The sequence below is a fragment of the Lynx rufus genome, unplaced genomic scaffold (genome assembly GCF_022079265.1).
Source record: "Lynx rufus isolate CCGP_SWC_20201006 ecotype Redwood Valley unplaced genomic scaffold, mLynRuf1.p SCAF_4, whole genome shotgun sequence".
Lineage (NCBI taxonomy): Eukaryota > Metazoa > Chordata > Mammalia > Carnivora > Felidae > Lynx > Lynx rufus.
Window position 1 is genome coordinate 99,955,138 of NW_025814856.1, and position 15,243 is coordinate 99,970,380.

Below are 15,243 nucleotides of genomic sequence, written 5' to 3' on the forward strand. Positions count from 1 at the left end.
CTATATTACAACTGAAGTTTTTAACAGCTGGAGAAGTCTTAAATAAGAAATATGTCTCCTTGTTCATCTGTCCCTCTACAAAAAGCCATTCTTATCTTTTGGCAGATCACTGACCTCTTTGAGATCTGCTAAAAGCAAATGCTCATTTGGACAAAGCATTACTGACAGCTATGGCTGTTCACGGACTCCCTGACACTTACCCAGAGCCCCAGATTCGAGAAGTCCCGTCTTTCAAAAATTCCTGTCTTTAAAGTTCAATCAAAAATGGCAGAACTCTCCCCGCAAAAAAAAAAAATGCAGACCCATACACACGCCACTACCACATACATAATGAAAGTGGTTGCTTATGCTCATATACTAAGAATCACTTTAAAATTGCATGATAAGGGGCGCCTGGGTGGCGCAGTCGGTTAAGCGTCCGACTTCAGCCAGGTCACGATCTCGCGGTCTGGGAGTTCGAGCCCCGCGTCGGGCTCTGGGCTGATGGCTCAGAGCCTGGAGCCTGTTTCCGATTCTGTGTCTCCCTCTCTCTCTGCCCCTCCCCCGTTCAGGCTCTGTCTCTCTCTGTCCCAAAAATAAATAAACGTTGAAAAAAAAAAATTTTTTTAAAAAATAAAATTGCATGATAAAACAGTTCATGAAATTTTGTTCGCTGTAATGAAAAGATAAAGTTAAAGAAACAGAAAAACATGCAATAGCATTATGCAAGTAAAAATTTTAGATTTCAACCTAAGGAAGTGCTGTGGTATAGAATATACTTTGGATTTTCAAGGGGTCCAATTGTGATGTTTGCCAGACGAAAGTAAGATTCAGGTCCTCCACTACCATTGAGCTAAGCTATTACTGTTGCCTCCTGCAGATCCAACAACAGAAGAAATATCAAAGGATAGGAACAGTTAAATTAGCATCATTAAGAGACCAATCACTGGTGGGTGCACTAAATATGTCAGATTAACCACCCCCCCCCCCACACACACACTCTTTCTGAAAATTCATACTAAGGAATAGGCTTTGCTTTCCGAGCATCCTCAAATAAGAAACTAGGGGAAATGAAAGTGGGAAATCACTATTCACAATGTGTCTACGCCACACCTTCAAACCCTGACCTTCACTTCCTCTACTCACATAAAGGGAGTGGTCATCTGCCTGCTTTACACGGGTACTGCAAAGCCCACACAATGATCATAGGCATGTCTGCCTCTGGCTGTGCCCCACTCCAATTAATGCAAGAAAACCTACCTTTTCCAAGGATCATTTGGATCTGGTCCTTGTCCTCTGAAGACCCTGTGGGACTCCCAACTGCCTCTCCTATTAAATAAAAACTCCTGCCCAGGAGCCTGTGATGGGCACTCCATCAAATGGCACCCATAGCTCTTACGTTGCATATTTCAATCAAAGGCTTCCTCTAACATCCTCCACCCGTGGACCACTTCCCTACCTCCCACCACTCCAGGACACCCCCTGTACTTAGAATTCTGGTCATGTCAAAAGATAAAGCTTCCTGGGTAGAGACTATATCAAATGCACGGCAACAAATTACGTGGACATGTGTGTCACCAGGGCAACTTTCTATATATACCAAGAACTCTAATCCGGGTACATTCTTCCTTATCATTACTTTCCACTGCAGTCATAGAAACAAACTCCTTACTAATGCATTTGCTTATTATTCTTTACTTCATGAAAAATTATTAAATCCCCCTCATGTCTGATATAGACTGAAACCACTACCGATGAGTTGGCACCTACCTTCACTAAGAAGGCAGCCCGCCTCACAGAGCACAACCACCACCAGAGGGAGGCAGCAGGACATGGTCAACAACAAACACTTGGCTGTCACCAGGCTGCTACTCTGGCAACTCCATGACTGTGGACAAGTTACTTAAACTTCCCAAGGAGGAGTACCTGGGTGGCTCAGTTGGTTACACTTCGACTCGGGTCATGATCTCACAGTTCATAGGTTTGAGCCCCGCGTTGGGCTCTGTGCTGACAGTTCAGAGCCTGGAGCCTGCTTCTGTCTCCCTCACTCTCTGCCCTCCACCGCTTGTGCTCTGTCTCTCTCTCTCTCTAAAATAAAAATTAAAAAAAAACCAAAAAACAAAAAACCCAAGGCCATTTCCTCATCAGAAAAATGAGAATTATATAGTATAAACCTCCTAGGTTGTTGAGGATTAAGTAACAAATTACAGAGAAAGCACTCAGACCAGAGGCAAGTATGTAATAAGTGATCAATCAACTTAAAGATAAAAATGACAGGTACGTTCCTTCTCTAAAGAGATTACATAACACCATATATCTCTAGAGCAGAACAAGCTCAGCAGCTACCATTGGGTCCTCCCTCCTTTTCTTTGACCCCCTTTTCCCCCACAGCCAAGTCACATACGATTGATTCTCATGAATGACCCTGGTGGGTCCAGAGGTACAAGTCCAGTCCAGGACTTCATTATATCCTGCCTAGACTGTCACAGCACCTCCCATGTGAACATCACCTCCAGACCTCCACAGCTCCAAGATCCTGGCATCCACAGCCCACATGTCACCTCAGTGTTCAGACACTGTTGCTCTAGGGCAGCTCAGATAGCATCTATCTCTCCTACCCACTTAGATTGCTTTATGTTACAGATCACCATATATTTGTTTACCTTCTCCCTAAAATGTAAGCTCTCATAGGAAGATTTTTTAATCTTGTCATTTCTGTATCTCCACTCTTATAGTCAGATTTGAGAGACATCCCGCTTTACTAATTCTTCTCTCTCATCCACTTAAATGCCTTCAAGCACTATTTGCTGATAACTACCAAATTTCTATCTCCCAAATTCCACACTCAATTTAAGTGCCTATTTGACATCCTCATTGACATATCTATTAGGCATCAAACTACCACATCCAAAAGTTACCTCCTGTTCTCCTCCCACCCCCAGCCTGCAGCCCTTCCCATCTTGGTTGATAACTCCACCCTTCCAACTGGCCAAAGACTTTGGAATCATTCTTGCCTCCTCTCTTTCTTTCACAGCCCACATCCAATCCATCAGAGAACTCTGTTGATTTTCTCTTCAAAATACCCCTCACCTCCCTCAGGTCCAAGCCACCATGATCATTCACCTGGATTACTACAATAGCTTTCTAACTGATCCTTCTCTTTCTACTCTGTCCCTTCCATGCTCTATTCTCAAAGGAGCAGCCAAAGTGATCCTGTTAAAACATAAACCTGCTCATATCATTCCTCTGCTTAAAAAAAAAAAAAAAAAAAAAATCCTATGATGGTTTCCCAGTTCACTTACCATCAAGGTCCAAGCCCTAACCTTGATCGGAAGAGCCTTACTACTCCATCTGATCTGTTACTTCTCTGAGCTCTTTTCCTATGAGGCTCTCTCTGACTCACACAAGTCCTCTTTGTAGTTCCTCAAATGTGCCAACTACAGTCCAGTCTTTGAACCTGGATGACAGCCATTCTTTTAGTCTAGGACAATCTCTCCCCTTCCTCCATCCCTGTATCTATATGATCAATTCCCCTACCTCTTTCAAATTTGTGCTCAAAAGTCACTTTCTCAGTCTTTTTTTTTAATGTTTTATTTATTTTTGAGACAGAGAGAGACAGAGTGTGAGCAGGGGAGAGGCAGAGAGAGCGAGCGAGACACAGAATCCGAAGCAGGTTCCAGGCTCTGAGCTGTCAGCACAGAGCCTGATGCAGGGCTCGAACTCACAAACTGTGAGATCATGACCTGAGCCGAAGTTGGACGCTTAACCGACTTAGCCACCCAGGTGCCCCAAAAGCCATTTTCTCAACAAAGACAACCAAACCATATTGTGTACAGAGGAGAACCTTCTTGGTTTCATAAATCATTGTAATCACCCAAATATCATCAGAACATACCCATTAAGTGTCTTAATCCCTAGTATTAACATCATCAACTTGTATATGTTCCTGTTAATACTCTGGTGGACCGGTAAGAAAACTTATCTTCCACTAGTCCAATTGTTTTGATAAGTAAAGTTTTATTGGAAGATAGCCATACTCATTCATTTACACACTGTCCATGGGAACAGTCAACAGAGTTGACTAGTTGTGACAGAGACCCTAAGGCCCACAAAGCTCTAAAATATTTACTCTCTGGTCCTTTACAGAAAAAGTCTATTGTCCCTGATCTAGCATAAAAGCAATGCTCAAAAAAAAAAAAAAAAAAAAAAAAGGAAATCACGTTGATACTCAAAAAATGTATATTTTAAAGAGGTAAGGCCTTAAATATTACAAATTGAAGTTTTTATGAATATCTCCTTATATAATGGTGTAGAGATTTATGATTAATATAATGTGACTTTATTTATTATTTCTTCACTTTGGTTAAATGACTAGACCATCAAAAAATACCATTTCCTCTTTCCTCTTCCTATCCTGCTTGCTTGCCACCATGATTTACTCTCTTTTGTACATCCTTCTCTCCCACTACATTAGTCAAAATTTGACAGTATTAGTGATGTTCAAATTCTGAGTATTCTGAAGTTCCGTTCCATTTGTTATATTCAATGTGTTAACATAATATAAATCGACTAATATTTATGTATTTTTTAAAAAAAACTATGCTTACTCTTCAGTTCAGAGGTAAAATATAGGTCCTGTTCCTTCCTTCTGAAAGGTTTAGCATGGATTCCTATTGGCAACAGACCCATCTACAAAATGGCAGACATCCACTAGCATCTTTAGATGATGAATCACAGATATATACTGTCCCTTTCAAAATTTGTGTCTTCGCCAACTTACATTTTCCAAATGCAGTGCAACAGGCAGACTAACATTTATTACTAAATAAGCTTTTATTTAAATACTTCAAAGAAACCTTAAGGCAGTCAAAAATGTATACACATATAGATATACATAAACATACTACAAACATTCGATGCAACAGCATTCAAAATCTCAGCAGGATTTTTGTGAAAACTACTTTTTCTAAAATTATTTTGATAATTCAAAAGGGCAAAAACAGCCATGATAATCTTAAAAAATAAAGTTGGAGGATTCATCTGAAATCAAGACTTATTACAAATCTGTAGTAATTAAGAAAGTATAGGATGCTGCAGAAAGACAATTACAGAAGAACAGAGTTCAAAGAGAGAAATGATTTATCATCACTGTATCACTGTAGGGCAATAAAAGAGCAATCCTTTCAATAAATGGTGCTGGGAAACTAGATATCCGGGGGGGACTGGGGAGTGACCCCCACTACACGCAAAAGTAAACAAAAAACCCAAACACATTCTAGAAAGAGTAAAAATTCTGAAAGGAGAACGAAAACACTTCTGGAAGATAACATAGGAGATACTATCTTCATGACCTTGTGGTAAGCAAAGATTTCTTAAACAGGATACAGAAAGCAGTATCTGTACCAGAAAATGCTGACCATTTAACTACATTAAAATCAAGAATTTCTATTCCTTGGGGCTCTATTAAGTGAGTGGAAGTACAAGTCTGAGAGTGAAGTTATCTGTGAGATACACAACCTGTGAACACTCTCTACCAGACAAACACAACACCACTAAAGAGGATGCCCAAATGGCGAGTAAATCTTTTCTAAACGTTGCACAACCCAGTAATAATCCGAAAAATGCAAATTAAAGCCACATGGCGAAGTATCACTAAAATAAAAATGACTAGTAATACCAAGTGTTAGCCAAGACATAGAATAAAGAGAACTCTTACACACTGACAGTGTGAATGTAAACTAGCACAAACACTCTGGAAAACTGTTTGGCAGTATCTATGGGAGCCAAATAAACACATTTTCTATGACCCAGAAATTCTACTCCTAGAAATGCTCGCCACACCCACATCCCAAAGATGCATAAAAGAATGTTCAAAGTCCATTATTTGCAGCTGCCAAAACTGGAAGTGTGAAAACGTCTACCAATGGCAAAATGAATAAGCAAACTAGGGAAGAATCCTACAGAGGAATACTATACATACAACAAAGAAAAACAACAAAGTAAAAATACACACAACACAAACGTGGCTGAATCTCACAAATATTATTTGAGTAAAAGAAGTCAGGATGAACAGTATATTCTGTATCTTTCCATTTTTGTCAAGTTTAAAAACAAGCAACCCCAACTGATGGCGGTAGATGTCAGCTGTGACCACTGGGCCTGGGGGACAATAACTGGGAAGGGGCCCAGGGAGTGCTGGCACTATTCTCTTTCTCATCTGGATGATGACAGAACAACTATACACACTGTGAAAAAATTCATCAAGATGTACACTTATGATTTGTGCATTCATCTGTACAGATGCTATGCTTATATACAGTATGCTTTAAAGATTAAAAGTAAAAAAATCACCATCATATATAAAATAGGCCACAAATGCAAAAAAAAAAAAAATAGAACAAAATGTTTTTTTCTCTACACATACAGAACTGCAAACTGTTAAGTAGAATTTTTTTCTTATGCTGAAATCCTGTTACCCACGTTACACATTTGTTGACATTTCAGAATGCATTTAAAAATATCAGGTATCAAAGTAAGAAAATATGGTAAGAACAAAATATTGGAGATATACTTTCCCTCAAATGAAACAGGTGAACATAATGAATTAGATACCAAAGGAACAAAATTGGCCTAATCAGGATCTTTTCATTGTAGCAAACACAGGGACTAATCTAGACATGAAAACATGCTAAACATAAATGAGGCCTCGAGAAAGTGGGGCAAGCCTTCACTGAAATGTGACACTTGATTATCTGTCCCTCACACCACCTGATTTTTGTTTGGTGTGTACCAGAATCAGCATTAGTGGGAGCATGAATACTGCTGACTTATTGACAAACACTGGTGCCTACTGAGCTTAGTCATGGAAGCCTGGCTTCCAATAAGCCCTCACATGGAAACCCACTATGTGTACAGATGAAGAGTGTTACTGCTCTCCTCTGGATGAAATGCAAGGCCAGGAAACCTGGGGAACTGAGGCCACTCTCCTGCCTGGCCTACAGGGCCAAGGGAAGGCCCCAGATGAACCTCTGTATCCTGTGAAACAGTGCTTCCCTCATGACCCCACCTGACTGAGCCAATCTGGGAGGTTAAAAAAAAAAAAAGAAAAAAAGAGCCCTTCCTCTCTCACCTCTTCAGGCTTACCCCTCCCAAAGACACACACCCAGGCAACCATCTGAAACACAAAAGGGCCATTCTTGGGTGAAGGGTTTACAAGGAGCTAAGGATGCAACCAGACATAGGAGTGTTACTGCACAGACCTCAAACAGCATCACACAGAGAGACACCCAGTTCACAGATTGGGATTCTCTTAATTCTGGGGGTTTATGAGACCAAGATTAAGTCAGTCCTCTTTTCTGCCCAACTCCACTTTTTAAAAAAATTTCTTCAACCCCATTATGAGTTTCTTGGAAAACATACTTATTGCTAGCTTCTTCTAAAGATACCTGATGTCAAAACACTCCTTAGGCTCCCATGTCCCCCATATGATTTTGTCAGTTTACTGGGGTAAAACCCTATTATACACAGCACCCACCTCTCCTGGATGATGCTTCTCTACTTTCTGAAAAAATGTTGAAAGTCAGCTATTATTTTGCAAGCTGATGGTCATTTGGGGATCTTCCTTGTAGTATGCATAACCCTTTTAGTTTAATCCCAAATAGGGATGAATCCCTCAGAAAGGCCCAGGCTACATTGTATGACTCCCTCCCCACCCCCCCCCACTGCTGCTGCCGACACACACTGGGCAAGGGCCCCATCAGCTCATCATAAATGGATACAGCACATATCCTGTATATGTTTTGTGAGATAGGGAGGCTCTAGAACAAACTGCCTGTGGAGGGCGGGGTACTGGGAGAGAAGCCACACATTTTTCTACAAGTTACATGCAACTGATGTAATCAGACTTGTAGTTCCTCGAAGCCATGATTTCTTATTTCAATCTCTTATGCCTTCAGAGATGGGACAGAACAGATAGTAAGAAAATTACTGGCTAATTGGCCAGTGGTTACGCTGCAAGTTAAAAGTGCAGGGCTTGCCCCCCAACCACCAAAAAAAAAAAAAAAAAAAAAAAAAAAGAAAGAGAAAAAGAAAGAAAAGAAAAAAAAAAAAGAAAATCCTCCTTTGCTCTCTTCAAGTTTTTTCTTTTAGTAGTATTTTTATAGAGGCCTTTGTTCCCCAGACAGCACTTTTACATGCAGTATATATTTTCATCTTCACATAGTCCTGGTAAAGCAAATTATTATTACCCTGATCTTATAGATGAGTAAAATAAGGCTCAGGAAGTTGAAACCCATCAACAAACTGCTAGGAGGAAGCGTAAACAGAATCTCAGGCCACTCTTCTTGTTACACCTCATAGATGACCCTCTCTCCTGCCTCTTGCTTCTTCACCCTTTCTTTTATTCTGCTCACACTAACACACATCCGTCCCTGTACTGGGGACAGTGTCCTCTTTCCTCTGCCAGGCCAGTGGTGTGGCTGGTGCCACCAAGAGCCCTTCCTGCTTCATGCTCATGATGGAAGGAAAGCATCTACAGTCCATTTCTCAGTGCCCTGGTCTCTATCCCGGCTCTCTCACACTTCTCCCTCCAGACATGCTACAGAAAGGGTGAACACTGGTGCTCAACTCACTCAAAGGTACAGGCGTTCCTCGGTTCATTCCCAGGAAACGCTATTGTAACACTTCCATCCAACTGGTTTCCATTGGGTAAATCAACACCACCGTGAGCTAGCGACTCATTAACTACTTGAAAGTTTCAATGGGGACATGTTTTATTGGGGTTCCACTGAAAAGCTGTGGTTACAGTGACACTAAGGAGGAATCAGGTGATGGGAAAAAAAAAACTAAAATTATTCTAGGTATTTTTAAATATGAAATCATCCTCATGAAGTGCTAATGAAAAGCATCTGAGCTTCTGGATCGCATGAAACAAAACCATGTTTTGCCTTTGCGCTTGCAAAGCTAGCTGATCTAGTTGTAAATAACTGTCATGTCAAAGGAACATGGAAAAAAGGGTATCGAAGGGGAAGGCTTCTAGAATAAGTCTATTATGCTGTCTTATCTATATGTTATGTAGTTATTATGTTCATTTCTGATAAGGAAAATGAAGACCTGAGAGGATAATTAACCTGCTCAGAGACAAAAGAGGCAGAGCTAGAAGTAGGTGAGTCTCTCCAATTCCTGAACCATTCTAGAATAGATGGTACTCTACTATACCATCTGTATTTTCCTCCCATCTGTGCATTTGTCCCATCAAGACAATCTGTCAAGTAAGACAAGCCCAAGAAGTCTAAATGGATTAGAAACTATGAAAAAAGACATTTCACTTTTTTTTTTAACGTTTATTTATTTTTGAGACAGAGAGAGACAGAGAGAGACAGAACATGAACGGGGGAGGGGCAGAGAGAGAGGGAGACACAGCATCGAAAGCAGGCTCCAGGCTCTGAGCCATGAGCCCAGAGCCCAATGCGGCGCTCGAACTCACGGACTGCGAGATCGTGACCTGAGCTGAAGTCGGACGCTTAACCGACTGAGCCACCCAGGTGCCCGAAAAAAGACATTTCAAATAGGCACATGAGCTATCTCAACCCTGAATGACCACTCCATAAGCCCTACAGGGCCCTTCCCCAGATGCAGGGCCATCTACAGCAGGTTCGCAGGCACAAGCACCATATGCTGGATCCTACATGGTCCAAGGAAGACGTGGTACTTTCTGTCAACTCTATCTTCGGTGTAAAAAGTTTATTTTTGCACTTTTTAAAAACCGCAATAAGCAGTTTATTTTTCATAAGGAACCTACCACTGTGCTGCCACTTCCTTTCTCCTAATACTTAAAAGACTTCTGGGTCTTCTGCAGCTCTGCAGCCGATCCCAGTGAGTTTGGTTCTGGCTTTTCAAAATAAAGAAGGTGGCAGCACAGCCACCACCACCAACCCGACTAAGGGGGTACGCACCGCTCGAAAGAACACTGCTCTGTGCATACTACCCTCAGCTGCCGTCCTGTGCAGGGCTCTGCACTCACGCTACCCTGTGGAGCTGAGGTCAGCACTCCAAGGACTGGGTGCACAGTACCTTCTGTTCAAGGGCAGTTTATGACTGCCTTCATCGTGCGGGTGGGAAGAACCACGGATCATGAAGAGAACCAACAGAAGTCCTGCCGCGTTCGCGCAGTCTACGACCCTGTGAAAAAGTCAGGTGCACTCTCCCTCGCCTGAAAACTAAACCAGAGTATCAAAACTGAGCCAGAACCCCTTTTTTTTCCCAACAAGAACGAGACCTGAACTGGAGCACCAAATCGTGGAGAAATCTTTGCTCAATGGGATGTGCTGAACTTCTTAAAAGCCTTTCCGTACACTTCATTCGCGGGGGCAAAGAAATGCTCACTCAAGTGTGCACTTACTTCGGTGCACACACACTCACACCCCTTACCAAAAGTAACTTCTCCTTTGCCAGCTTTGTCAAATAGCTGAAAAGCCACCATGAACAAAGCATCCGGGGCACACAGGACAGATTCAAATGCTACGAATTCTTGAAAGGATATTAATCTGCAACATAAAACAAGCACAAAGCATAAAATCAGTAGCTTGCAGAAAATAAAAGCATACACAAATACACACTGAGGAAAAAAATTAAATGTCACTGTCAAAAAATTAAATTCAAACCTAAACATTTATAAACACTCAGCATTTCCTTTCATATACAGTGGACTGAAATAACAATGTACAGAATCTAAAGAACATGACAGGTTTGAATTATAATTTCAAATGTAAACCGTATTAGCCAACATAGCATTTCTGTTTCAGGCAAATCATTGGACTCTAGAATTAAAGCTTATTTTAGATTAAGATGTGACTGTGTAGCAGCAAAACAGCACAGCTTTGTCATTCATTGATACCTTTATACACCATGTAAAAATGGTTCACAAAGATTCATTTATTGTCGATACCTACTGACCGCATGTGGATTCAACTAGGGATAATATGGTTAGGGGTGATGGAATACAAACGGATATGAAATGTGACACCAAGGAACTTCTAGTCTGCTAAGGCACATAACACTAGTCTAGATCTAGAAGTAGTATAAAGGGAAGACCAACCTAAGCCAGGGACCAATATGATAACAGAATTGCAGTAGGAAAGCAAAAAAAAGCTTTGTAGCAAAAATGGAATACAAGCTGGGCCTTGAAAAATGAGTGAAATTCAGGTGTATAGTAATGGGCACAGAAGGGCAGGAACTCCGTTTGGGGATGCTTACAGAAAAGCAGATGCAAGAAAGCTAGGGCGTGTACAAGGAAAATGGCAAGGAACCGTAGAGCACATGAAAGAAAAGATGGTGAAATGAGATTAGAAGTGTCAGGCCAGAGATGGGCATGAAAACAAAAGAAGGGCCTAGTTTTTCCTCTCTAGGAAGCAAGCAGTTATTGAAAGTCTTTGATGGGCTGCCTGGGTGGCTCAGTCGGTTAAGTGTCCAACTTTGGCTCAGGTCATGATCTTGCGGTCCGTGAGTTTGAGTCCCACATTGAGCAGCCTGGAGCCTGCTTCAGATTATGTGTCTCCCTCTCTCTACCCCTTCCCCACTCATGCTCTGTCTCTCTCTATCTCTCAAAAATAAGTAAACGTTAAAAAAAAGAAAAGAAAAGAAAGAAAGTCTTTGAGCAAGGTCATGACACAATCAAATCTGGTTGTTTGGAACAACATGACAAGTCACAGATGCTGTGCCTTCCCAGGAGTACATGCACCAACAAAAGCTTTTCCAGAAATGTTCTTTGTCACTATTTTGTATTTTAATTGTCCAAATATTCCAATGATACACTGAAATAGTCCAAGTTTCTGGAGGATATAGAGGGAGGAAGAAAACAGAAGCATTTTCCTATGTTTCTCAAAACAATTACTTCTAAACATCTCATAGAGAGAACACATTTTTGTACAAAGTACATGTAACAAAGTTAGCTGTTTCCCAGAATGTCACCTGATTGTAATAATGTCACAAAGAAAGGAAAATCCTATGGAGTGTTCAACATACTATCTATCGCTGTCATTCACCACCCAAAACACAACCTTCTGAATGCACGGAGACATTGGGGAACAGCAGGTGTTACAGAGGAATGCATGCCCAGAGCACCTTCTCTACCATTCAGTCTGTCTCACTGAGAATCTACGTGCAAGCAAGGCCGGAGTTGGGCCTCAAGGAGCTCACAACCTACTAGGCGAGGGCAAGGCAGTCATGTGCACATATACCCACCAGAATACACAAGCTGAGGGTCAAAGGTAAAAGAAGAAATAAAGTGTTAGGGGCATAAAAGGAGGAGCAATCCATTCTGCTACAAAACTGGGAAACACCTCATGGAAGTGTGGCATTTCAAGAAGAGATTTTAAATTTGTGTTTGTTTTTGAGAAAGAGAGAGAGAGAGCGCACAGGGAGGGGCAGAGAGAGAGGGAGAGAGAGAATCCCAAGCAGGCTCCACGCTGTCAGCATGGAGCCTGAGGCAGGGCTCAAACCCACAAACTGTGTGATCATGACCTGAGCCAAGATCAAGAGTCGGACAGATGCTTAACTGACCAAGCCACCCAGGTGCCCCAAAAGAAGAAATTTTGAAGTTGAGAAGATCTTAGAGATCATCTACTTCAACCTCCTTTTGTTAGTTTTGAGGAAACCAGAAGTTAATGACTGTGTGACGGTGAAGCACTTGTGGCATTTGGGCCTAAACAGCAGGCGTCCTGGTCTCCATCTGACTGAGACAGAATTCCAGCTGGTAGGGGAAAGTGGAAAGAAGAGTGAAGGGCAGAGAGAGGTGGTTCCACACTGAGGAAAGAGCGGAGCAGAGAACAGAGGTGACAAGAAATGAGGTGTGCTGTGGTTAAGGGAAGGCTGCACGTGTTGCCGACCTTGCATCTAACAGGTCGTGAGGAGTGAAGAGTGGCTTGAGCTATAACGCTGGCCACCTGAGCAGGACCTTAAAGGCCACCTTACAAAATCTTGACTTTTTTGTAAACAGTGAGAAGTCACTGAAGGCTTTGGGAGTTAATAAATATCAAGTTCATATCACAGAAAAGGAATTGGTGTGGAAGATGAATTTCACAGAGGACAAAGACGAGATGCAGGGAGACAGCCTACGAGCTGGGGACAGCAGGGGTGTAAGCCAGAGCTACCATACCAAGACTGAAAATACAGGAAAGGCTAGAGAAACGCAGTTGAGGCAGAAATGACAAAACTTCGTGGTGACTGGATGTTGGAGGCTGAGGGCCAGGGAAGAGGTCTAGCTACTCCCAAGACCTCCAACCTGGATAACTGAGTGAGACGATGATACCACCACCAAAGGTAAAGAAGAAGAGAAAAAAATGAAAAAGAGAGAAGGGACTGTGAGCCAGTAAGACCAAATCTGACCATGTTGCATTTGAGGTACCAGTGGGACACTGAACATGGTGTCCAGCAGGAAACCAAAAGGACCGGCGTGAAACTCGGGAGAGGAGCTGACAGGAGTTGAACCCCACCACTCAAAATTCATGATTAAGTCCTAACCCCCAGGACCTCAGAATATGCCTTTGCTTGGACATAGGGTTGTTGCAAATGCAATGAGCGAAGATGAGCTCATACTGGAAGAGGGTGGGCACCTAGTCAGTATGACTGAAGTCCACATAAAAAAGGGAGATGTGGACACAGACATGCACACAGGAAAAACACCATGTGAAGATAAAGGGGCAGTGAGCAGATGCTTCTACAAACCAAGGAATACCAGAGATTTCCAACAAATCATTAGACGCTAGGGGATAGGCGTGCAACAGATAGATGCTCCCTCATGGCCCTGACAAGAAACCACGCTTGCTGACACCCTGGATTCCAGCCTCCAGAACTGTGAGACAGTAAATGTATTATTGTGTTTTTAAGTCATCTCATTTGTGGTACTTTGTTACAGCAGCCCTAGAGAACCAACACAGAGGCCAAGATTGGAAACACAGATCTGGGAGGTTTTAAACAAAGGCTACTTAAGGCTGTGAATGAAACTGTCCAGAAGCATCTCCATCCGGAGGCACACTCAGCATCCTCTACGACGCGGCCGCAGCAGAGAGGGGAAGGTGTTTCTGGGCTACTTGCTTCTAACTGCCACTCCAACCCCAGGGCTCCTCTGAGCAGGTACCAACAACCACACAGCCACAGTGCTCCCCAGTTTAACTTGCTGACAGTTTGTCAAGGCAGAAAACAATCCTATTTGCTCAATTATCCTTGCACAGATGTTAGGTTAATTAAAAGCGAATTGAGCAGTGTGTTCTCCAGAAAAGAGGCACTTTTTTTTTTTTTAATTTAATGGTCTGAAGAAAGAAAGGCTTAAATATATAAAAAGAGCATCTTTCCTCTCTCAAAATGGTTTGAGAAACCTGAACATTATCTATGTGGGTGAACAAATCCTTGTCTGGCAGTGTCAATGTGGTTTCATAACCATATCTGGCCAATGAATACTCTGGTATTTTAGGCATGTTACAGATACCAAAAAGGTATGTAATTTGGTAATCCTGTTAGATACAAGTATTATACATCTATGTAGGAGGTATACAGATGAACCATGAAATCATAATGTCTTACTGTTCAGCAAGATCATTTTGGATTTTCAAAGTAATCTGACTAGAAGGCTATCAGAATAATTACATAGTACTATATATTCATTTGCAGCATGCTATTTAAACACACACACACACGCACACACATATTTCATATAAACAGTCCTTCGGTCTTGCTTTACAGATTTAATGGGTATTAGCGTCAATTACAACAAAGAATACAAGCTTAATCAAGTTCAGACCTGGCTGGTGAGCTCACTTGGTTCCTTTTCCACCCAAAACTTCTCTGACAACACCGGATGCCCTCAGAAATAAATCACACAACTTTGATGACTGTGGCTCCATGACTGTGTCCGTGGAACAGTGTCTGACACCAGTGTTCACCTGCAGCAACTAATAGTGCGACGTGGGTCAGCAAAGAGAAGCAAACCCACAAGTCACTTTTTTCACAGGCCTACAACCACTCAGATGAGGGAGGAGTAGGTTTCTACTCCATTTCCTGGCTCCAGAGATTTTTTTAAGGAAGTTGTTTTGTGTTCAAACCACCAGAGCCATCATTCTCTTTACTCTAAAGCCATTTTTAACAGCAGCAACTTTACAACTCCTTGAAAGTCCAGGTAAAGTAGCCCAAACACCACATACTATAACCAAATACAGAGCCAAGGAGAAGAGGGATTAAGAGTAGACTGCATCAGTATGCTGTACTTAGGGC

The 15,243-nt window shown here is 42.0% G+C and overlaps 1 protein-coding gene across 4 annotated transcripts in view; it reads right to left on the reverse strand.

The window, feature by feature from the left end:
- SLC25A13 (solute carrier family 25 member 13) overlaps positions 1 to 15,243 on the reverse strand; it is a 185,185-nt gene that overhangs the window by 104,759 nt on the left and 65,183 nt on the right. For 3 of the 4 annotated variants that reach the window (XM_047096290.1, XM_047096289.1, XM_047096291.1), the window contains one exon: positions 10,408 to 10,523. The exons of the other annotated variant lie outside the window; for it this stretch is intronic. In XM_047096290.1, coding sequence (XP_046952246.1) covers positions 10,408 to 10,523 — 116 coding nt within the window. The remainder of the gene's footprint in view (positions 1 to 10,407; positions 10,524 to 15,243) is intronic. 4 annotated transcript variants of the gene reach the window in all.